At 40.9% G+C, this 23,824-nt stretch overlaps 1 protein-coding gene across 1 annotated transcript in view; it reads left to right on the top strand.

Moving 5' to 3' along the window:
- The window catches only part of CCDC14 (coiled-coil domain containing 14), a 116,224-nt gene extending 101,898 nt beyond the window's left edge, over nt 1-14,326 (top strand). Inside the window, exons 13-14 of the mRNA XM_055568418.1 lie at nt 13,945-14,024; nt 14,139-14,326. Coding sequence (XP_055424393.1) covers nt 13,945-14,024; nt 14,139-14,185 — 127 coding nt within the window. The 3' untranslated portion in view covers nt 14,186-14,326. The remainder of the gene's footprint in view (nt 1-13,944; nt 14,025-14,138) is intronic.
- Nucleotides 14,327-23,824: the final 9,498 nt, after the last annotated feature.

Below are 23,824 nucleotides of genomic sequence, written 5' to 3'. Positions count from 1 at the left end.
AGCTTCTCATGCTGTGGGTTGGATGGAGGCAGTGGCTGTGAAGAGTGTGGCTCCTATGAAATAAAGGGACAAAAAGTACTCTGCAGACATTGAGAAACCAGAGTAAGGCTTGAAGTGTTAGTCTCTCAGTCATGTCTGACTCTTTGCAACCCCATGGACTGTAGCCTGCCAGGCTCTTCCACGGGTTTCTCCAGGCAAGAATACTGGAGTGGGTTGCCATTCCCTTCTCCAGGGGATCTTCCCAACCCAGAATTTGGACCTGGTCTCCTGCATTGCAAGCAGATTCGTTACCATCTGAGCCATCAGGGAAGCCACAAGGCTTGAAGTCAGGGCCTTCTTTAAGAGCTCACTGGTCATGAAGGAAGCCTGGGTGTGTGAGAGGGAAGGGAGACTGTCAGCGTGCTGACTGAGACTTAGACGGGAGTTGTGGACTGAGGAAAGCAAGGACAAGCACACAACCTTGCTGCCGGAACTGAGCCCAGCTGCCTGCTGGTTCTATGCCTGCTGCCGCCATGTCCCCGTGGGGCTGTAACACCCACCTGCTTCTGCACTGCGGGCCTGGAGGGCCAAGAAGAAATGGGGTCAGAGAGAGGAACAAAATAACAAAAGTGAGAACAGACTCAGAAGGAACTTGCAGTTCCCAAACCGCAGATCAAGAAACACAAGTAATAGACTCAACTGTAAGAATAAGAAATTATCCCAAATGAAATTAATTTTACAGAATAGGCTAAAAAGGAAACTTTATAATAAGTAGGTAGAGGATGTACCCTGTCCTTAAAAAAAAGGAAAGCATAACTTTCATTAGTAATTATGAGGACTTCACAGGAGTTACAGTGGATAAGAATCGCCTGCCAATGCCAGGGACACAGGTTCAATACCTGGTCCAAGAAGTTTCGACATACCATGGAGCAGCTAAGCCCATGCACCACAACTACTGAGCTCACGCTCTAGGGCCTGTGAGCCCCAACTACCAAGCCTGCATGCTGCAACTGCTGAAGCCCTTGTGCCTAGAGCCTGTGCTCTGCAACAAGAGAAACAACTTCAGTGAGAAACCCGGGCACTGCAATGAAGAGTAGCCCCAACTCACCACACAGAGAGAAAGGCCACACAAAGCAATGAAGACCCAGTGAAGCCAATAGTAAATAAATAAAATTATTTAAAAAAATAAGTAATTATGAAAAACACAAATAAAATAAAATCAGATGTATATATGAAGTGAAGTCACTCAGTTGTGTCCAACTCTTTGTGACCCCATGGACTGTATAGTCCATGGAATTCTCCAGGCCAGAATATTGGAATGGGTAGCCTTTCCCTTCTCCAAGGGATCTTCCCAACCCAAGGATCGAACCCAGGTCTCCCGCATTACAGGCAGATTCTTTACCAGCTGAGCCACAAGGGAAGGTGTACATAAAAAATGTGAAATGAAAAATGTAGTTATTCAAATAAAGACACAATAGATAGGGTACACTGATTCCTAGATACCACCGAAGTATGAGTTAACAGATTGGAGAACAGTACACAGAAAGTTACCCTGTAAGTTTAGAGATATGAAAGATAAATTGACAGACTTCAGCTTTCTTTGATAAAAGTTACAGAGAGCGCAGAGGGAACGAAAGAGAAGTGATATTTAAATAAATGGCTAGTAATTTTCCTGAGTTGAGTAACTATGAATTCTTGGATCAAAAGTATCTCTTAGTACTATGGCGGTTAAATAAAAATTGACCCACAATTACATACATTGTAGTGAAACTGTATAATATCAAAGACAGGAGGCAGACCAATGTATGAATCTGCTTGGGCTGCTGTAAAAAAATACTATAGACTGGGTGGTTTAAACAACAGACATTTATTTCTCATAGGTTTGGAGGCTGGGAAGTACAAGATCACACTGACTTATTGAGCATCAACCAGTGAGAAATCTGCATCACAAAACTCTGTAAACCACTTTTGACACATTCAATCAGTCATAGCACTTCTCCATACACTGCCCAAATCTTTTCTTGTGTTTCAGTTGTGTTTTCACTTTTCTTGAAATGATAAAGCATAATATGCTGAAAATATTGCTTTTGATTCTTCTATCTTTAATATTAAAATGGCTATACAAAAATTCACCAATTTTGAAAAGTTGTTTTAAAAGGCATGCAATATGACAGCTCTCAGAATACAATCTAACAAAATTGTTTTGAATAAAGTTCAGTTCAGTTTAGTCGCTCAGTTGTGTCCGATTCTTTGTGGCCCCATGAATCACAGCACGCCAGGCCTCCCTGTCCAACACCAACTCCTGGAGTTCACTCAGACTCATGTCCATCGAGTCAGTGATGCCATCCAGCCATCTCATCCTCTGTCATCCCGTTCTTCTCCTGCCCCCAATCCCTCCCAGCATCAGAGTCTTTTCCAATGAGTCAACTCTTTGCATGAGGTGGCCAAAGTATCGGAGTTTCAGCTTTAGCATCATTCTTTCCAAAGAAATCCCAGGGCTGATCTCCTTCAGAATGGACTGGTTGGATCTCCTTGCAGTCCAAGGGACTCTCAAGAGTCTTCTCCAACACCACAGTTCAAAAGCATCAATTCTTCGGCGCTCAGCCTTCTTCACAGTCCAACTCTCACATCCATACGTGACCACTGGAAAAACCATAGCCTTGACTAGATGGACCTTTGTTGGCAAAGTAATGTCTCTGCTTTTCAATATGCTATCTAGGTTGGTCATAACTTTTCTTCCAAGGAGTAAGAGTCTTTTAATTTCATGGCTGCAGTCACCAACTGTAGTGATTTTGGAGCCCAGAAAAATAAAGTCTGACACTGTTTCCACTGTTTCCCCATCTATTGCCCATGAAGTGATGCCTCTTGAGAAACCTATATGCAGGTCAGGAAGCCACGGTTAGAACTGGACATGGAACAACAGACTGGTTCCAAATAGGAAAAGGAGTACGACAAGGCTGTATATTGTCACCCTGCTTATTTAACTTGTATGCAGAGTACATCATGAGAAACACTGCGCTGGAAGAAGCACAAGCTGGAATCAAGATTGCCGGAAAAAATATCAATAAGCTCAGATATACAGATGACACCACCCTTATGGCAGAAAGTGAAGAGGAACTAAAAAGCCTCTTGATGAAAGTGAAAGAGGAGAGTGAAAAAGTTGGCTTAAAGCTCAACATTCAGAAAGCAAAGATCATGGCATCTGGTCCCATCACTTCATAGGCTATTGCATGGGGGATGTTAAATCCATATTCATAGTCAGGAAGATGATAATTATAGACTTTGTAAGAAAAATTATCATTGCATCAGTTGAGATTCGCTGCATAACAAACAACTACAAAACGTAATGTCTTAAACATTACCTTATTTAGCTCTATCTTTGGGGTGACTGGGCAGTTTTTAAAATCTGGGTCAATTCAGCTGATCTTGACTATCACACACATCTGTGATGGGCTGGTGGATGGCTAAATGATCTAGGATAGCCTCAGTCCTGTTTGGAAGTTTACTGCCTGCATGCTGGGATGCCTTAGTTGTTTTCCAAATGCCTCTCAACTTCCAATTTGCCTTCTGAGGCAGCTCACATGATAGACCATGCTTCCAAATGCAGCCAGAGAGCAAGCCTCCTTGTGCAAGCACTTTTTAAGCTTCCATTTGTATCATATTTACTAATACTAATGTTCTGTTAGTCAAAACAAGTCATGCAGCTAAGTTCAGTTTCAAGGGGTAGAGCAATAGATTCCACCCCTTGGTAGGAGGAAAAGAATTTGTGGTTGCCTTTAGAATCTACCACAGTCTACTCCTTTCCCACAGATTATTCCCATTTCTCCCACATGTAAAGTTTGCTAATCCTCATTCCAGGTTTTCTGTCTCATCCTATTAATAGCAACAAGCTGGAAGCCTGTGATCTCATGATCTTATCACATCAGGATGAATGAGGATTCTTAGATGTGGCTCCTTGGGTAAGGCTCCTCTTGACTCAGAGATCTGTGAATTAAAAGTGATAAGTCACCTCCATATGCACTTGACATACAATGGTGAGACAGAGGCAGGTCAACTGAATAGACACTCGACTTCAGAAGGGGAAGATCAGGAGATCTATAGCAGTCACTGGTCTAAAATTTCCCCTAGGCTCTTGATTAGGGCTCAGTTCTGCTTCCTGGGAGTGCCCTCCCAGTCTATTGTCCTCCAAGGCTCTAGACGCCATTCTTCAGTCCCTTGGTTCCCCATCTTGAGAAATCTTTCCTTTATTTCCCTAAGAAACGGCCGTGGTAACAATTCAGTAGCTGTCTCATCTGGCTTCCTGCCCTTCAGTAGTTGAGAGCCTAGAGACCTCTCTGCAGTTTAATCAATTTTAGTTCCCTCTAGTTCAAGCTGATGGTGCTTTTGCTGGTATAGTTCTATTTATTTATTCTTAACATTTGGGGCTTTTGGTGTAACAGTTTATAGTCTACTTTATTAAACAAAAGCTGTACCCACAATTATTTTTCCCCTAGATTTATTCACTGTGATTTGGGATCAGGCTCTGTCATACCTTTTTGTCTAGCTGAGAAAGTATGCTAGGCACTTTCTTAAATCTTTCAGAGGTCTTAACAAGTGGCCATACCCTTGCTTTTCTCTTTGTCCTAAGGTCTCCTTTCACTTTGAGAATCTTTTACTTGAAGACTCTTCAGATATGGGGAGACTAGAGATGAGAGTTTTGTTTTCCAATGCAGCAGGCCCTGGACCCTCTGTTTTTTATCTAAATTCAGGCTACAAACTGAACATTCCCTTCTTTCACCTGTCCCTCTGTCTTGCCATCCTTTATCATATGTAGTAAAGAGCACCCAATTGGCACTTTCCAAATTCTCTCTGGAGATCTACTTAGCTGTAACTGACATTTTCTTTCTGTCTCAAGGTACTGCCAACTTCAGGTTTACCAGATGTTCTTTCTGTACATAGTATGAGTCATCATTTTACAAATTTGCTATAGCATTTTTCCCCCCATTTTTTCAGCCTTTGCAATCTGTTTCCTTACTGAGTTTCTGGTCACTAACCTATTCCAAATCCAACATCATATGTTTTAGACTTTTGTTATGTCAGCACCCTACTCCTGAAATCAATTTCTATATTAGCTAGCTTATGCTGCATAACAAGCCACCTCAAATTTAGGGACTTAAGCCATGGCCATTTTCATTTATATCATTACTTTTTGGGTTGGCTAGGTGGTCTTTTGGTTTAGACCGGCTCAGGTGATCTCTCAGTTTAATCAAGAAAGGTTTTCTTTCTTGTGGGTGGGTTATTTCAGCTATTTTTTGCAAGGAGTGGGGATTTCCAGGAATTGGGCTACTACCCACTTTTTGGCCTTTTATGTTCAGCTTTAGAACTGTTATGGCACCTGTGGATGTGTAATTTAGCAAATGCTAATGTATTACAATGAGCATATAATGAGGCTCAAGGTCTACTGAAGTTTGAATCTTCCACCATCTTGGGCCTAATAGGTTCTAACCAGTTTATGTCATATTCTGTTCTTTTTTTTTTCAATTGGAGGATAATTGTTATACAATGTTGTATTGGTTTCTACCATACACCAACATGAATCAGCCATATATATGTATGCTATGCTGTGCTTAGTCACTCAGTCGTGTCTGACTCTGTAACCTCATGGACTGTAGCCCACCAGGCTCCTCTGTCCATGGCAATTCTTCAGGCAAAAATATTAGAGTGGGTTTTCATGCCTTCCTCCAGGTGATCTTCCCAACCCAGGGATTGAACTGAGGTCTCCCGCATTGCAGGCAAATTCTTAACCATCTGAGCCACCAGGGAAGCCCAAGAATATTGGAGTGGGTAGTCTATCCCTTCTCCAGTGGATCGTCCCTACCCAGGAATTGAACCAGAGTCTCTTGTACTGCAGGTGGATTCTTTACCAGCTGAGCTACCAGGGAAGCCTATATATATGTATACCTAAGTCATATTCTCTTCTTAATGGTTGTGCCATTCTTTTAATGGTTCTGAAACAGAAGGAAAGGGATCAAGACACAAACTTTAAAAGAATGACATAGCCCAAGGACAAGACATAAACTGATTTGAACCAAATAGGTCCAAGATGGCAGACATCCACTAGACCTTGAACCTCAGTATACACTCATTGTAACACATTAGCAAGCTAAGTGACACACCCACCAGTGCCATGACAGTTCTGAAGCCAACCATCAAAGATCAAAAAGTGTGTGTTGGGCCAATTCCTGGAAATCCCCTTCCCTTCCCTAAAACAGCTGGAATAATCCTCCTACTCCTTAGCCTATGAAATTACCCAGCCCATAAAAACTAACCACACCATATTTCAGAGTTGTTCTCATCTTCTGAGATGAGCCACACTCTGTCTGTAGAGTGAATTTCTCTCTAAATAAACCCATTTCTTACCTATCACTTTGTGTTTCACTGAAGTTTTTCTGAAATGAGACATCAGTAACTTGAGCTTCAGTAAACCCTGAAACCAGCTGTATGACCTTGTTAAAAAACCATGGGTTCAAGTTCCAATCTGAGATTCATGGTTTCAGCTGTGCCCTGCCCTCTTCCCTCCTGTCTCAGAGGAACACAATTTTAGGAGGGACTTGATTCATTTGGAGGTAGATAGTTCAAAGCAGATATGGAGGTTCCATGTTGCCATGTTGACCCTGGCTCCTCTAACTTTTGACTCATCTAAACTTAGCTTTTATACTCAAACTTGCTGCCTCGTGGTTGTAAGGTGGCTGCTTTACTTCCAGTTTTATATGCACATTCCAGACATGATGGGGGGAAAATGACAGGTTATGAAAGAGGAATGTACCAACTGAGTTTGCTGTCTTACAATTCAGTTCAGTTGCTTAGTCGAGTCTGACTCTTTGCAACCCCATGGACTGCAGCATACCAGGCTTCCCTGTCCTTCATCAACTCCCAGAGTTTGCTCAAACCCATGTCCATCGAGTCTGTGATGCCATCCAACCATCTCATCCTCTGTTGTCCCCTTCTCCTCCTGCCTTCAATCTTCCCCAGCGTCAGGGTCTTTTCCAATGAGTCAGTTCTTCTCATCAGGTGGCCAAAATATTGAAGCTTCAGCTTCATCATCAGTCCTTCCAATGAATATTCAGGACCGATTTCCTTTAGGATTGACTGGTTGGATTGATCCTGGTTGGATCAATTGACTGGTATAGATCTGATTATACATGTTCTTGGCAAAGCAATGCCTCTGCTTTTTAATATGCTGTCTAGGTTTGTCATAGCTTTTCTTCCAAGGAGCAAACTTTTTAATTTCATGGCTGCAGTTAGCATTTGCAGTGATTTTGGAGCCCAGGAAAATAAAGTCTGTCACTCTTTAAATTGTTTCCCCATCTATTTGCCATGAAGTGATGGAACCGGATGCCATGATCTTTGTTTTTTGAATGTTGAATTTTAAGCCTGTTTTTTCACTCTCCTCTTTCACTTTCATCAAGAGGCTCTTTAGTTCTTCTTTACTTTCTGCCATAAGAGTGGTGTCATCTGCATATCTGAGGTTATTGATATTTGTCCCAGCAATCTTGATTCCAGCTTGTGTTTCATCCAACCCAGCATTTCTCATGATGTACTCTGTATATAGGTTAAATAAGCAGGGTGACAATATACAGCCTTGACATACTCTTTTCCTATTTGGAATCAGTCTGTTGTTCCATGTCCAGTTCTAACTGTGGCTTCCTGACCTGCATATAGGTTTCTCAAGAGGCAGGTCAGGTGGTCTGGTATTCCCATCTCTTTCAGAATTTTCCACAGCTTGTGATCCACGCGGTCAAAGGTTTTGGAATAGTCAATAAGTCAGAAATAGATGTTTTTCTGGAACTCTCTTGCTTTTCCCATGATCCAGTGGATGTTGGCAATTTGATCTCTGGTTCCTCTGCCTTTTCTAAATCCAGCTTGAACATCTGGTAGTTCACGGTTCACGTATTGTTGAAGCCTGGCTTGGAGAATTTTGAGCATTACTTTACTAGCGTGTGAGATGAGTGCAATTGTGCGGTAGTTTGAGCATTCTTTGGCATTGCCTTTCTTTGGGACTGGAATGAAAACTGACCTTTTCCAGTCCTATGGCCACTGCTGAGTTTTCCAAATTTGCTGGCATATTGAGTGCAGCACTTTCACAGCATCATCTTTCAGGATTTGAAATAGCCCAACTGGAATTCTATCACCTTCACTAGCTTTGTTTGTAATGATGCTTCCTAAGGCCCACTTGACTTCACACTCCAAGATGTCTGGCTCTAGGTGAGTGATCACACCATCGATCATGGTTATCTGGGTCATGAAGATCTTTTTTGTATAGCTCTTCTGTGTATTCTTGCCACCTCTTAATGTCTTCTGCTTCTGTTAGGTCCCTGCCATTTCTGTCCTTTATCGAGCCCATCTTTGCATGAAATGTTCCCTTGGTATCTCTAATTTTCTTGAAGAGATCTCTAGTCTTTCCCATTCTATTATTTTCCTCTTTCTTTGCATTTATCACTGAGGAAGGCTTTCTTGTCTCTCCTTGCTATTCTTTGGGACTCTGCATTCAGATGGATATATCTTTCCTTTTCTCCGTTGCCTTTCGCGTCTCTTCTTTTTTCAGCTATTTGTAAGGCCTCCTCAGACAACCATTTTGCCTTTCTGCATTTCTTTTTCTTGGGTATGGTTTTGATCCCTGCCTCCTGTACAATGTTACGAACTTCTGTCCATAGTTTTTCAGGCCCTCTGTCATATCTAATTCCTTGAATCTGTTTGTCACTTCCACTGTATAATCATAAGAGATTTGATTTAGGTCATACCTGAATAGTCTAGTGGTTTTCCCTACTTTCTTAAATTTACATCTGAATTTTTCAACAAGGAGTTCATAATCTGAGCCACAGTCAGCTCCTGGTCTTGTTTTTGCTGACCATACAGAGCTTCTCCATCTTTGGCTGCAAAGAATATAATCAATCTGATTTCGATATTGACCTTCTGGTGATGTCCATGTGTAGAGTCGTCTATTGTGTTGTTGTAAGCAACACACTTGCTATGACCAGTGTGTTCTCTTAGTAAAACTCTATAAGCCTTTGCCCTGCTTCATTTTGTATTCCAAGGCCAAACTTACCTGTTACTCCAGGTATCTCTTGACTTCTTAATTTTGCATTCCAGTTCCCTATGTTGAAAAGGACATCTTTTTTTGGTGTTAGTTCTAGAAGGTCTTATAGGTCTCTATAGAACCATTCAACTTCAGCTTCTTCGGCATTAGTGGTTGGGACATAGACTCGGATTACTGTGATCTTGAATGATTTGCCTTGGAAACGAACAGAGATCATTCTATCATTTTTGAGATTGCACCCAAGTACTGCATTTTGGACTCTTGTTGACTATGAGAGCTACTCCATTTCTTCTAAAGGATTCTTACCCACAGTAGTAGATAATAATGGTCATCTGAATTAAATTCGCCCATTCTGGTCCATTTCAGATCACTTATTCCTAAAATGTCGATGTTCACTCTTGTCCTCTCCTATTTGATCACTTCCAATTTACTTTGATTCATGGACCTAACATTCCAAGTTCACATGTGATACTGTTCTTTACAGCATTGGATTTTCCTTCCATCTCTAGTCCCATCCACAATTGCATGTTGTTTTCACTTTGGCTCAGCCTCTTCATTCTTTCTGAAGCTATTTCTCCATTCTTCTCCAGTAGCATATTGGGCACCTACCAACTTGGGGAGTTCATCTTTCAGTGTCCTATCTTTTTGCCTTTTCATACTGTTCATGGGGTTCTCAAGGAAGAATATCTTTAATTACAGAGTATTACTGGAAGCCCTACCCAGTAACTTCCACTTATATGTCATTGGTAAGAAGTATGTCATATGGCACTTCCTAGCTATAACGGAGTCTGAAAAATATAATTTGTTTGTTTTTTTGTTTGGCGTGTTGCTTTCCAAAACTAAATAAGGATTATGCTAATAAAGAACAAAGGGAGAATACATACTGTGTAGACATCTATTATTGCCTATACATGTCTATCTCAAGAAGATAGACAAGAAAGGAAATAAACCTTTAGAAAAGTAGAAGTAAGGACACTAAGAAAACAAACAAAATTATATAGAAAGTAATTTAGAGGAGTTATAAAATTGATAAATTCCTAAGTGTTTTTTAATTCAGAAAAAGAGCCACAAATAATATTTTGGAAGAAAGGGAACTATAACTACAGATGTATAATATATAATAAAAATCATAAGATTATACTCTGAAGAATTTTATGCCAAAATTTGGATTGGGAGAAGACATGGTTTTCTAGGTAAATATTTTTTTGCCAAAACTACTTCAAAAAATACAGAAAATACCAATAAAGCAAAAATCATTAAAGAACGTAAACTAATAACCAAGACTTCCTCACCCCAAAATATCATACTCAGGTGATTTACATCTGTACTGTATTCAACTTCAAAGGAGTAGATAATCCTAATATTAACAAACTGTTTAAAAAAATAGAAAATTAGGAAAATCTTCCCTGGTGACTCAGCTAGTAAAGAATCCGCCTGCAATGTGGGAGACCTGGGTTCCATCCCTGGGTTGGGAAGATACCCTGGAGAAGAGAATGGCTACCCACTTCAGTATTCTGGCCTAAAATTTCATGGACTGTATAGTCCATGGGGTCACAAAGAGTTGGACACAACTGAGCAACTTTCACTTTCATTCACTTTTACAATGACAATATGACCTAAATACACGAACCAGACAAGAATACAAGAAAGGAAAATTACAGACCAATCCAATTTATGAACATAAATTCTTATGAAATATTTGTAAATCTGTTTCAAATATTTATATCCTAGGTAGAGTTTATGCATGAAATTAAGAATGATCCAACATCAGAAAATGTGTTAATGTAATAAATCATATTAGCATATCAGTTAATACCTATAATCTATAAGATACAGAAGAAGCAGTTGCCATAATTTAGTGCTTTATTCATGATTGAATAGACTTTTCAGGAAACTTAGAAGGGAATTTCCTTAACTTGATAAAGAGCAGCTATCAAAATAGTCCAGCAAAAAAAAGCCAAAAGAAGACTCTTGGCTTCTTTTCATTAAAAACACAAAAAAGATTAAGATGCCCTTTCTTGCCATTTATATTTAGCACTGTACAGGAGATTCTAAGCAATGCAATAAAATCAGAAAAATGATGTGAATATTGAAAGGTATGTCCTTATTTGCATACAATATGACTTTCTTGAGGTCTGTAAGTAGAAAATATATAGTAAGAGCTTGCCAGTTTCCCTAGACACAGAATCAACATATCAAAATCTTATTCACCAGTAATAGCCAATTAGAAAAATTAATTTAAAAAATTCTATTTTTCAATAGTATTAAAAGCCTCAAGATGCCTAAACGTACGCCTAACCAAAATATGTACAAGAATATTTTTGGAGAAATTGCAGTTATTAAAAGGGAAACAAAAAAGAGCCTTAATAAAAAGAAAGCTGCTGTGTTCTTGAACTGGAAGACTCATAAAGATGCCAATTCTTTCCCAATTAATTTATAAAATGAATGCACTTCCAAATAAGGATGAGGAAGTGGAGCAACAGACTCACTCACCTCTGAAAGGAGTGTAGATCAGTACAACAGCTTTAAGAAACAATTTGGTTACACCTTTAACCTAGAAATTCTAGTCCTAAATAGAGTCTTATGTGCATCAGCAAACATGCATTAAAGTGTCTATTTCAGCAGCAAAAAAAAAAGAGGGGGGGGGAATGGTTTAAATGTCTATCAGTAGGTATAAGATAATAGTGGTGTACTCATAGAATGAAATACTCTACATATTACGTACAGCAGTTGAAAGAACCATCATTTTATTTCCTAACAGATGGATCTCAAAACAATGTTGAATGAAAAAACAAGTTATGGAAGGATACAAAAAGAATAATGTTTATGTAAGTTTTAAAGTCTGGAAAACAACACTATATAGTGTTTATTATGTTTATATATATGTGTATATTTAGGAATCCATGCAAATGTGCCTGGGAATGATAAACAATAGGTTTGTGATGGTGATTCTCTAGGGAGAAAGGAAAGGGCTTGAAAATGGGAAGAGAGGGCTCAAAAAGAGCATCACGTGTTTCTGATGTTCTTTTTACTGAAGTTCTGTTTGTCTCTATGTTGGAAATCTTTCACCATTTAAAAGATATTTTATCCTAAATGCAATGAGGTATCCTGGATTGGATCCAGGAACAGAAAAAAGGACATTAGTGGGAAAAGTGGTGAAATCCAAATAAAGTCTGGAATTTAGTAAATAATAGTGTACTAACATTGGTTTTGTAGTTCTAACAAATGTACCATGGTAATGTAAGATGTTATCATTAGGGGAAATTGGTTAAAGGAACTCTCTGCATCATCTTAGCAACTTTTCTGAAAATCTAAAATTATTTCCAAATGAAATGTTTATTCTAAGAAGTGAGGGTTGATTTTAGAATACTCCTAGAGGGCAAGACCAGTCTCTCAGCAAAGTCTGATTTATTCCCATTTTATGTTTGGTACTCCCTTAAGGGCGATCTTAGAGTGGAAAGGGCCTGTAACGGAGCAACCTATCCAGCCGCTTTCCTCTGGGAGGTAAGGCAAAGGAGTTATTTAGAAAGAACCTATTATACAGAGTGAAGTAAGCCAGAAAGAAAAACACCAATACAGTATACTAACGCATATATATGGAATTTAGAAAGATGGTAACAATAACCCTGTGTACGAGACAGCCAAAGAGACACGGATGTATAGATCAATCTTATGGACTCTGTGGGAGAGGGAGAGGGTGGGGAGATTTGGGAGAATGGCATTGAAACATGTATAATATCATGTATGAAACAAGTCGCCAGTCCAGGTTCGATGCACGATACTGGATGCTTGGGGCTGGTGCACTGGGACGACCCAGAGGGAGGGTATGGGGAGGGAGGAGGGAGGAGGGTTCAGGATGGGGAACACAGGTATACCTGTGGCGGATTCATTACGATATTTGGCAAAACTAATACAATATTGTAAAGTTTAAAAATAAAATAAAATTAAAAAAAAAAGAAGAAACTTCTGGAGACTAAAGAGGCTGAGGAACTCAGTGAGCAGGGATGACTGGAACCCAGAAGTTTTGCCTCCTAGGATAATCTTTGTTCTTCACTGCTTCTCATAATAAAAACAGATGAAGTTGAACAGGTTCCCTTATTTGTTTGTTTTGAAAACTGAAGGAAAGAATTACACATCAACCAGAAATGATTTAGGTGACCACAAAACAGAAGCTAGAGAAGTCAACGAGAGGTTGATACATCGTTTTACCTTTGTGTTATGAGCCTTCCTAAGAGGTTGGAGTCTCCCTACGCCCTCAGGGCAGAGTGAGCTAGGATGGGAAGGAACTAAGTGTTGTAGAAGGCATCTGGGCCTCAGTCCTTATCATCAGACCCACTGGATAGATGTATTTGTTCCCATCTTACAGAGGCAGCAACAGGCTTAGAAAGGTAGAAACCAGCAATATTGCAATTATCCCCCAATTAAAAATAAAATGTTAAAAAAGGGTTAAATTACTTCCCCAATGTTATAAAACTATTAAGAGCTATGGGCTTCCCTGGTGGCTCAGACGGTGAAGAATCTGCCTGCAATGCGGAAGACCTGGGTTCGATCCCTGGGTTGGGAAGATCCCCTGGAGGAGGGCATGGCAACCCACTCCAGTATTCTTGCCAGGAGAATCCCCATGGACAGAGGAGCCTGGTGGGCTACAGTCCATGTGGTCACAAAGAGTCGGACACGACTGAGTGACTAAGCATGGTACAGCACTATTGTGATACTCTGATGTCATAAATTTGTCATGTTTTCTGGAATTAGCTCTTAAAACCGTTGTAATTTCTTAAGTGCTAAGAGCTATATGCACATCTTTTGTTCCTAACTCCTTAAATAGCTCTAGAGCATAAAGATGAAATGGGTGTTTTTTGCTATTCATAACGAGCCTCTTTTGACCACAGAGCATATATTCATGAGGTGATTTTTGGAAAGCCCCTAGAAGACCACTGGAAGAGGACTAGTTGCCAGCAGAACCAGCCAGGTGATTAGAGTTGGAACTTTCAGTTCTACTTCCTGACCTCTGGGGAGGGGAGAAGGGCTAGAGAATGACTTAATCACCAATGGCCAATGATGTGATCAATCATGCCTATGATAGGAAGCCTCCATAAAAACCCAAAAGGATGGTGTTTGAAGAGCTCCTAGTTTGATTCATCTATGTGCCAGGAAGGTGGTATACTCCAGACTCCAAGAGACAGAAGCTCCTATGCTTGGGACTCTTCAGGACCTCACCCTATGTATCTCTTCATCTGACTGACTGTTCATGTTCTTTAATAGCCAATGTAATAAACTACTAATCTAATAATGAAACTGTTTTCTTGAGTTCTCTGAGCTTTCCTAGCTAATGATCAAACTTAAGGAGCAGGTGTGGGAACCTCTGACTTACAGTCAATTGCTCAGAAGTACAGGTGACTACCCAGACTTGCAGTTGCCATATGAAGTGGGTGCAGTCTGTGGAACTGATGTTCTTTCCAGGTAGAGAATGTCAGAATTGAGTTAACTGTAGGACACTCAGCTGGTGTTGCAGACAGTTGCTTGGTGAGGGGCAAACCCATACACATGTGGTGACTAGAAGTGAAGGAGAATGATGTCATAGAGGAGAGAAAATAAAGGAAAATAAATGAGCATTTTCTTTTTCTGTCTATGTTATAGGAAGCCAAGGCTGACTCTAAGAACTCATAATTAAGGAAGACCCATCTGAGGTCAGGGAGGATAAATTCCCCAGAGCTGACAGCCACTCTTAGAACAGTTGGGGCTGGGAATGATGTAGAACATGAGCCAAGTAAGAACATCCTGGAACAGACTGAGAAGAGCTTTGGGGGAGTGGGCATTAGGCATGCCAGGGTTACAAGCCTCTGCAGATTCTTCCCTCTGGAAAAGAAAAAGTCATGTGGATAAACTTCCTGACCTCCTACCCCTCCTTCCTGGGTCCCATCCCAGCTGCAGGGCCCACATCTGCTAGCCTTCCGGGGAAGGGCTCCCTAAAACCAAAGGCCTTGTTTAGTTACTGTAGAAGAGGCTCATGTGACTTAAGAGGACCCTTCAGGCTTGATTAAGGTGATGTGGGTCAAAGTAAACTGTAAATCTCTATGTAAATGTGGTTATTGGGTGAACAGTGTTAAACCTGGGAGGTTTGTGAGGACAAGAGAGGGGAAAGTGCCTCTTGAGAGAGGTCTCCCAGGAGAATATGAGATTAGTTGAGGTTCAGTGCATTCCTTTGTTGCTCACTCAAGAAGCATATTTGAAGGGATAAGCTTCCTCACTTAGAGCAGAGCATCCCAGACTTGTCGCCATAGTGACAGTGATCAAACAGAGGCTTTGAAACCAGAAAACACCAGGTCAGAGGGATTCTTTTGGAGCTATGCTTCTCTAGTAGAGGACTCAACTATTGTGTGCTATGGAGGAGAGGGACAAGGAGTTTGAATAGCTTCCCTTCCTTCCTGTCTCTAGCTCTGGGGCTTTTGTTTTGATTTTTCTCTCTGAATTGATGTGGTCTTTGGAAAAGGGCTGCAGAAGGAACTAGTCTTCTTTAAAACCTGTGTCAGAATCTGGAGGCACCAACAATGAGCTATCTCAAAAAGAAATTAAGGAAACAATCCCACTTATAATAGCATCAGGAAGAGTAAATAAATAAATACATATGAATAAATTTAACCAGGGAGGTGAAAGATCTATACTCTGAATGCTATAAGACAGCGATGAAAGAAATTAAAGACACAAGTAAATGGAAAGATAGCCCGTATTCATGGATTGGAAGAATTAATATCATTAAATCATCCATACCACCCAACATGATCTACAAATTCAATGCAGTTACTATCAAAAATTCCAATGACATTTTTCACAGAAATATCAGTAGAACAAACAATCCTAAAATGTGTATGGAACCACAAAAAACTCTAAATAGCCAAAGCACTCTTGAGAAAGAAGAACAAAGCTGAAGGCATTGCAATTCTTGATTTCAAACTATATTAGAAAGCTATAGTAATCAAAACAGCATTGTTATTGTTCAATCAGTCGTGTCTGACTCTTTGCGACCCCATGGAGTGCAGCACGCCAGGCTTTCCTATCCTTCACTGTCTGCAAGAGTTTGCTCAAACTCATGTCCATTGAGTCAGTGATGCCATCCAGGCATCCTCTGTTATCCCCTTCTCCTCCTGCCATCAATCTTTCCCAGCATCAGGGTCTTTTCCAATGAGTCAGCACTTCACATCAGGTGGCCAAAGTATTGGAGTTTCAGCTTCAGCATCAGCCCTTCCAAAAGAGTATAGTGTTGGCATAAAAACAGACATGTATCAGTGGAACAGAATAGAGAGCCCTGAAATAAACCCACATGTAGACGATCAACTAATCTTTGACAAGGGTCCAAGAATACACAATGGAGAAACAAGAGTCTTTTCAACAAATGGTATTGGGAAAATTTTGCTTGTCCATATGCAATGAAATGAAAAGGCAACCTATAAAATGAGAGAAAATATTTGCAAATCATATATCTAAAGGGGATTAATAACTAAAATATATAAAGAACGTATATCTAGCTCAATAGCAAACTGCCCCCACAAGGACATCAAGTAATCCAATTAAAAAATGAGCAAGGGACTTGAATAGACATTTTTCTAAAAATGACATCTAAGTAGCCAAGAGATATTTGAAAAGGTGCTCAACATCACTAGCCATTCAGTTTGGTTCAGTTGCTCAGTCATGTCCGACTCTTTGTGACCCCATGAATTGCAGCATGCCAGGCCTCCCTGTCCATCACCAACTCCCGGAGTTCACTCAGACTCACGTCCATCGAGTCAGTGATGCCATCCAGCCATCTCGTCCTCTGTTGTCCCCTTCTCCTCCTGCCCCCAATCCCTCCCAGCATCAGAGTCTTTTCCAATGAGTCAACTCTTCGCATGAGGTGGCCAAAGTACTGGAGTTTCAGCTTTAGCATCATTCCTTCCAAAGAAATCCCAGGGCTAATCTCCTTCAGAATGGACTGGTTGGCTCTCCTTCAAAACCACATTGAGATATCACCTCAAACTTGTTAGGATCAGATCAGATCAGATCAGATCAGTCTCTCAGTCGTGTCTAACTCTTTGTGACCCCATGAATCGCAGCACACCAGGCCTCCCTGTCCATCACCAACTCCCGGAGTTCACTCAGACTCATGTCCATTGAGTCAGCGACGCCATCCAGCCATCTCATCCTCTGTCGTCCCCTTCTCCTCCTGCCCCCCAATCCCTCCCAGCATCAGAGTCTTTTCCAATGAGTCAACTCTTTACATGAGGTGGCCAAAGTACTGGAGTTTCAGCTTGAGCATCATTCCTTCCAAAGAAATCCCAGGGCTGATCTCCTTCAGAATGGACTGGTTGGATCTCCTTGCAGTCCGAGGGACTCTCAAGAGTCTTCTCCAACACCACAGTTCAAAAGCATCAACTCTTCGGCGCTCAGCCTCCTTCACAGTCCAACTCTCACATCCATACATGACCACAGGAAAAACCATAGCCTTGACTAGACGAACCTTTGTTGGCAAAGTAATGTCTCTGCTTTTGAATATGCTATCTAGGTTGGTCATAACTTTCAGTTGTTACCAAAAAGACCAGTTCAGTCACTCAGTTGTGTTTCTGTCCAACTCTTTGCGACCCCATGGACTGCAGCACACCAAGCTTCCCTATCTATCACCAACTCCTGGAACTTGCTCAAACTCATATCCATCGAGTCAGTGATACCATCCAACCATCTCATCCTCTGTCATCCCCCTCTCCTTCTGTCTTCCATCTTTCCCGGCATCAGGGTCTTTTCTAATGAGTCATTTCTTTGCATCAAGTGGCCAAAGTATTGGAACGTCAGCTCCAGCATCAGTCCTTCCAATGAATATTCAGAAATTGATTTCCATTAGGATTGACTGATTTGATCTTCTTACAGTCCAAGGGACTCTCAAGAGTCTTCTCCAACCAAAAAAGACAAGAAGTAATAAATGCTGGTGAGGGTATGGAGAAGAGGGAACTCTTGTACACTTGTTGGTGGGAGTGTAAATTGGTTTAGCCATTATGGAAAACAATATGGAGTTTCCTCAAAAAGTTAAAAATAGAACTACTGTATGACCCAGCAATCCTACTTCTGGGTATTTATCTAAAGGAAATGGACTCAGTATCTGAAAGAGATACCTGCATTCTCTTGTTCACTGCACCATTATTCACAATAAGTCAAGCCAAGATTGTGAAACAACCTAAGTGTTGGTTGATGGATAAATGGATAAAGCAAATCAGTCACACATAGAGTGGAATAGTATTTAGCCATTAAAAAGAGGGAAATCCTTCCATTTGTGACAGTATAGATGAAATTGGAGGACATTATGCTAGGTGAAATAAGCTAGGCAAAGAGAGACTTGTAGAGGTGTTCCCCAGTTTTTGAAAGTTTCCTTTACACCACTTCTCTCTATGAAAGAACTACATTAGTACCTGTTCTTGCTAACCGCAAGAAATCCTAAGAGAATTTTTGCTTCTATAAAAAGAGAAAATAGCCCATGTTTGTTTTTCAGTGAACTGTTCAAGGGTCAGCACACACCCTGAGCAGTGAAAGTGGAAATAAGCTCCAACCCTGGGAACTGCACTCAGCATCTCAGCATCAGGCTGCTTTGAACTTTGTCTGTGAACATCTGTGCTTTATCTCAATTTATTTTTGTGCATCTGTTAGCAAGATGTGTTCTTAAGGTAATTGCTTTTTTTGCTTTATGCTTACTAAAGGTTTCATAGAAATGCTCTACTTTGAAAAAGTGGGGGAAACCTGTATTGTATGACCTTAATTATATGTGGAATCTAAAAAAGTCAAACTCACAGAACCAGAGAATCTTGGTTGCCAGTGGATGGTGGGGAGGGGGACTGTGTGGGAAAATGGGGAGATGTTGGTCAAAGGGTGCAAACTTTTAGTTATAAGGTGAATAAATTCTGGAGACCTGATGTGTAACCTGACTCTAGCTAAGGTACAGTGACTGTAGTTAATAATACTGTATTATACGGACTTCCCTGGGGCTCCAGTGACTAAGACTCCATGCTCCCAATGCAGGGGGCCCAAGTTTGATACCTGGTCAGGGAACTAGACCCCACCCGCCACAAATAAGCGTTCACATGCCACAGTTAAAGATCCCAAGTGCTGCAACTAACACCTGGCTTGGCCAAATAAATATTAAAAAATAATAACACTGTACTATGTATTTGAAATTAGCTAATTTAAATAGATCTTAAATGTTCTCACCACAGACAAACATGCGCAGTAACTATGTGAGGTGACAGATGTGTTAATTGTTTGTGGTTATATTTTCACAATGTGTACATATATCAAACCATCATATTGTATAGTCCCCCAAAAGAAGCCGGAGGCATCTTTCTTTTTTAGGCCCTTTTCTTTCTTGGGTATACTGTTAACCTGATATTCTGGAACTGGTCTGAGTTCCCCGTGAAGCCAGTCACCATGGCCCTGTGCCTGCTAGAACATGGGTCTATTTGCAGCAAGCCGTGTATACGTTCTTCCTTGTCCTGTCCCATAACTCAGAAGGCCCAGCTTTTTCATCCTACCTCACAGGGAAGGGTAACAGAGCCTTATAACCATGCTAACATATGAGGTGTTGTCACTTGCATATCTGCCTTCTTTAAATTGTACCCCAGTTTGCAAGCCTGTATTAAGAGATGATTGTTTCTTCTAATCTTCTTGGCTTCAAGTATACTTGAAGTGGCCATTGCCACTGCAAAATGACCTCCCAGCCAGCGCTTCCCAGCCGGGGGTGCCTCTCAGCCCGCCAGCCAGTGTGTGGCTTCTCAGACGCCAGACCTCCAGGCCTGCTCCCAGGGCCTCAATTCTGGAGTCAGGGCCGGGTGTCTGCCTGCCCTCTGCGAGCCTTGCAAGCACATTCTTAGGTCAGCGTGGTCCTGCCCATGGGGAAGGAGGCTGCGGGGGAGTAAGGACGCGTAAGGAGTGTGTCTGAGGGGGCTGGACGCCATGCTGGGGTCACCTGGCCGAGGGCACCTGGCACCTCCCATGGGCCCCCAGCGAAGGGTGGGGGGCCTGCCCCTGGCGTGCCCAATGCCAGAGTGGGGAGCAAAGCTAGCTCTGGCAGAAGGAAGCAAACAGCCATGGGAGGCCTTTGCAAGCAGTTGCTGGACCACCCCGCATTAGGGCTCTCCAGGCGAAAAATGCCAGTTGGGGCCCCCAGGCCCGGTCTCCAGGTGGGCGCCCAGGGTGTTCTGCCCGCAGGAGCCGAGCACGGTGCAGACAGGCCTAGGCTCGCGAGCTCTCTCCCGCAGAGCAAACGTGAGGGAACAGCCGTGTGGAGGTTGCCTGAACGTTCCCTGGGAGTGTGGGAGCCCTCCCTGGGCGCAGGGCCCCAGGGGCCATGGCCACTGCAAAATGACCTCCCAGCCAGCACTTCCCAGCCGGGGGTGACTCCCAAAAGCCCTTGACATTCATCTGGGCTTTTGCAGCTCTACTTTGATAATTTGGTTTCTAGACTCAGGTCTGCTTTGACCCTTGGATGGCTCACTGAGACTTGAGCTGTTAAACTGGCAATAGAGGAGTCTAGATTCCGTCACTCATTCTGGTCCCAAGTCCCTCCCTGGTGAGCCACGTTCCACTCCCACTACAGTATCCCAACACCATAACCCCACTTCAAATGGGGCTTTGCCCACAGGTCCAGTAATAGTGAAGCTCTTCTTTTTTTCATTATAAGTCTGCCTGTATGTAACCAGCTCTATCTGAAACAACTATATTGTGAACATAATTTCATTGTGTATTTGAAGACTCTGCTAAGTATCTGTCCTGTCATACTCAGTCTTCTAATGTCAGCTGATACCTTTCTTATAAGAGGACTTCTGGATCCCTTCCGGTGTTTTGCATTCGGATTAAAGCTGCTGCTCAGAGCCATACATGGAATTTGAATTTTGTCAGGTGCTTTTTTTGTTGTTGCATCTAATGAAATGATCACCTATTTTTTTTTCATCTAGTCAGTTGATTAATAAATTACACTGATTGATTTTCAAATGTTGAACCAACCCTACATTTCTAGGATAAACCTCACATGATAATGATGTATTTCTATATTTATGTAAGTGTATATATATATGTGTGTGTATACATATATGTACATATACACATACACACATGTTGTTGTTTAGTTGCTAAGTCATATCCAACTCTTTGCAACCCCATGGACTGTAGCCGCCAGGCTTCTCTGTCCATGGGTTTCTCCAGGCAAGAATACTGGAGTAGGTTGCCATTTCCTTCTCCAGAATGTTCCTGACCCAGGGACCGAACCCATGTCTCCTACATTGGCAGATGTAGGATTCTTTACCACTGAGCTACCAGGGAAGCCCATATATACACATACACATGTATAGATTTGAGGCTTTTCTTTTATTCTGATATTAGCATTTGATGCTATAAATTTCCTCCTAAACTTTAGCTACTTAAGCTGTATCTCCTCAAATATGATGTATTGTGCCTTCACATCATTCAATTTGAAGTGTTTTCAAATATCCTTGTGACTTCCTCTTTGATCTATGGGTCATTTAGAAGTGTGGTGTTTAGTCTCCAAATATTTGAGGGCTTTTTCAGATATCTTCTTGTTATTAACTTCTAATTTAATTTCATTATGCTCACAGAACATTTCTATATAATTTCATTTCTTTTAAATTGATTCAGTTCTGCTTGGTGGCCTAGAATATGGCTTCTCTTGGTAAATGCTTCCTGTGTACTTGAAAAGAATGTGTATTCTGTCTTTTTAGGTGTAGTATCAATTCAGTCATGTAGGTTGATAGTGGTGTTCTATTCTACTACATCTTTACTTACTTTCTGTATACTTTTTTTCTTTTAATCAGTTACTGAGAGAGGAGTGTTGAAGTATCCAAATACAGTTAGAGATTTACTTAGTTCTCCTTTCAGTTCTAAGGGTTTTTGAATAATGTACTTTGGGTCTCTGTTGTTGGATGCATACACACTTAGGAGTGTTATAGTTAGTGAATTAACCTTTTCATCATGAAATCACTCTCTTTATCACTACTAATATTCCTTGTTCTGAAATCTACTTGTGTGGTATTAATATAACCATTTTAGTTTTCCTTTGATTGGTGCCTGAAGCTCTGGGAGTTGGTGATGGACAGGGAAGCCTGGCATGCTGCAGTCCACAGGGTGGCAAAGAGGCAAACACGACTGAGCGACTGAATTGAACTGCATTTTTAGTATTTTTCCCTTTTGTTTTTAACCTATCCCTGTCTTTATAGTTAAAGTGGGCTTTTTGTAGACAGCATATGATTGAGTCCTGCTTTTTTATCCAATCTGATAATCTTTGATTGGTATGATTAGGCTATTGGTATTTAACATAATTCCGAGAAGGCAATGGCACCCCACTCCAGTACTCTTGCCTGGAAAATCCCATGGACAGAGGAGCCTGGTAGGCCGCAGTTCATGGGGTCGCTAAGAGTTGGGCATGACTGAGCGACTTCACTTTCACTTTTCACTTTCATGCATAGGAGAAGGAAATGGCAGCCCACTCCAGTGTTCTTGCCTGGAGAATCCCAGGGATGGGGGAGCCTGGTGGATTGCCGTCTATGGGGTCGCACAGAGTCGGACACGACTGAAGCGACTTAGCAGCAGCAGCAGCATTTAACATAATTATTGATATGTGTGTTCATCACTCAGTCATGTCTGACTCTTTGAGACCCCATTGACTGCAACCTGTCAGGGCCCTCTGTCCTTGAGATTCTCTAGACAAGAATGCTGGAGTGGGTTGCCGTTTCCTTCTCCAGGAATTATTGATATAGTTGGATTAAAATCTGCCATGCAGTTGTTTCATTTGTTCTATCTTTTCTTTTTTCCTTTATCTTTCTCTGCCTGCCTTTGGATTAATTGAGAATTTTAATTATTTATTTTTATCTTCATTAACTTAATGATTATACTTCCTAAAAAAATTTTTGAGTCTGCCCAGTACAATATACATCTTTAATCACAGTCTACCTTCAAATAATATACCACTTATTGTATAAAAGTCTTAAAACACTATACTCCAAGTTCTTCCCTCTCAACTTTTATATTATTGTCATGTTTTTCTTTTATGTATCCTATATATCTATAGTATATTACTATTGTTTTAACTTTAAACAATTATCTTTTAGAAGAACTTAATTTTTTTAAAAAGTCTTTTATATTTACTTAGAGGTCTTAGTTTATTTGGATCCAACTTCTTTTTAGTATATTCCTTCTGTTTGAAGAACTTAAAGTTCTTGAAGGACAAGCCTGTTTATAATGAATTCTCTCAGGTTTTCTTTTATTTTTAAAAGTTTTTATTTTCCCTTTACTTTTGAGAGAGAGTTCAATGGGTGCAGAATTCTGGGTTAAAAGTTTTTCTTTTAGTTCCTAAGTTGTCATTTTGTTGCTTACTGATTTGCACTGTTTCAGATGAGAAGTGCACTTGAAAACTTAACTCTCATCCTGTGTAAATAGTATGTTTCTCCTTTTCCCCAGCTGCCTTTAGGATTTTCTCTTTATCTTTTATTTTCAGCAGTTGGAATATGTTATGTCTAGATGTGTTTGATTGTTTTTGTTTGGTATTTGTACTGCTTGGAATTCTCTGAACCTTTTGGATCTGTATATTTCATTATTTTTGTAAAATTTTTAGGCATTATTTCTTCAGATATTTCTTTCATATCAGTATCTATTTCTTCTCTTTCTGGGATTCCAATTACACATGAAAGTGAAAGTGAAAGTTGCTCAGTAGTGTCTGACTCTGCAACCCCAGGGACTATACAGTCC

The sequence above is a fragment of the Bubalus kerabau genome, chromosome 2 (assembly GCF_029407905.1).
Source record: "Bubalus kerabau isolate K-KA32 ecotype Philippines breed swamp buffalo chromosome 2, PCC_UOA_SB_1v2, whole genome shotgun sequence".
Taxonomy (NCBI): domain Eukaryota; kingdom Metazoa; phylum Chordata; class Mammalia; order Artiodactyla; family Bovidae; genus Bubalus; species Bubalus kerabau.
The sequence above is the reverse complement of the archived record's forward strand: the minus strand, read 5'-3'. Positions and strand labels throughout refer to the sequence as shown.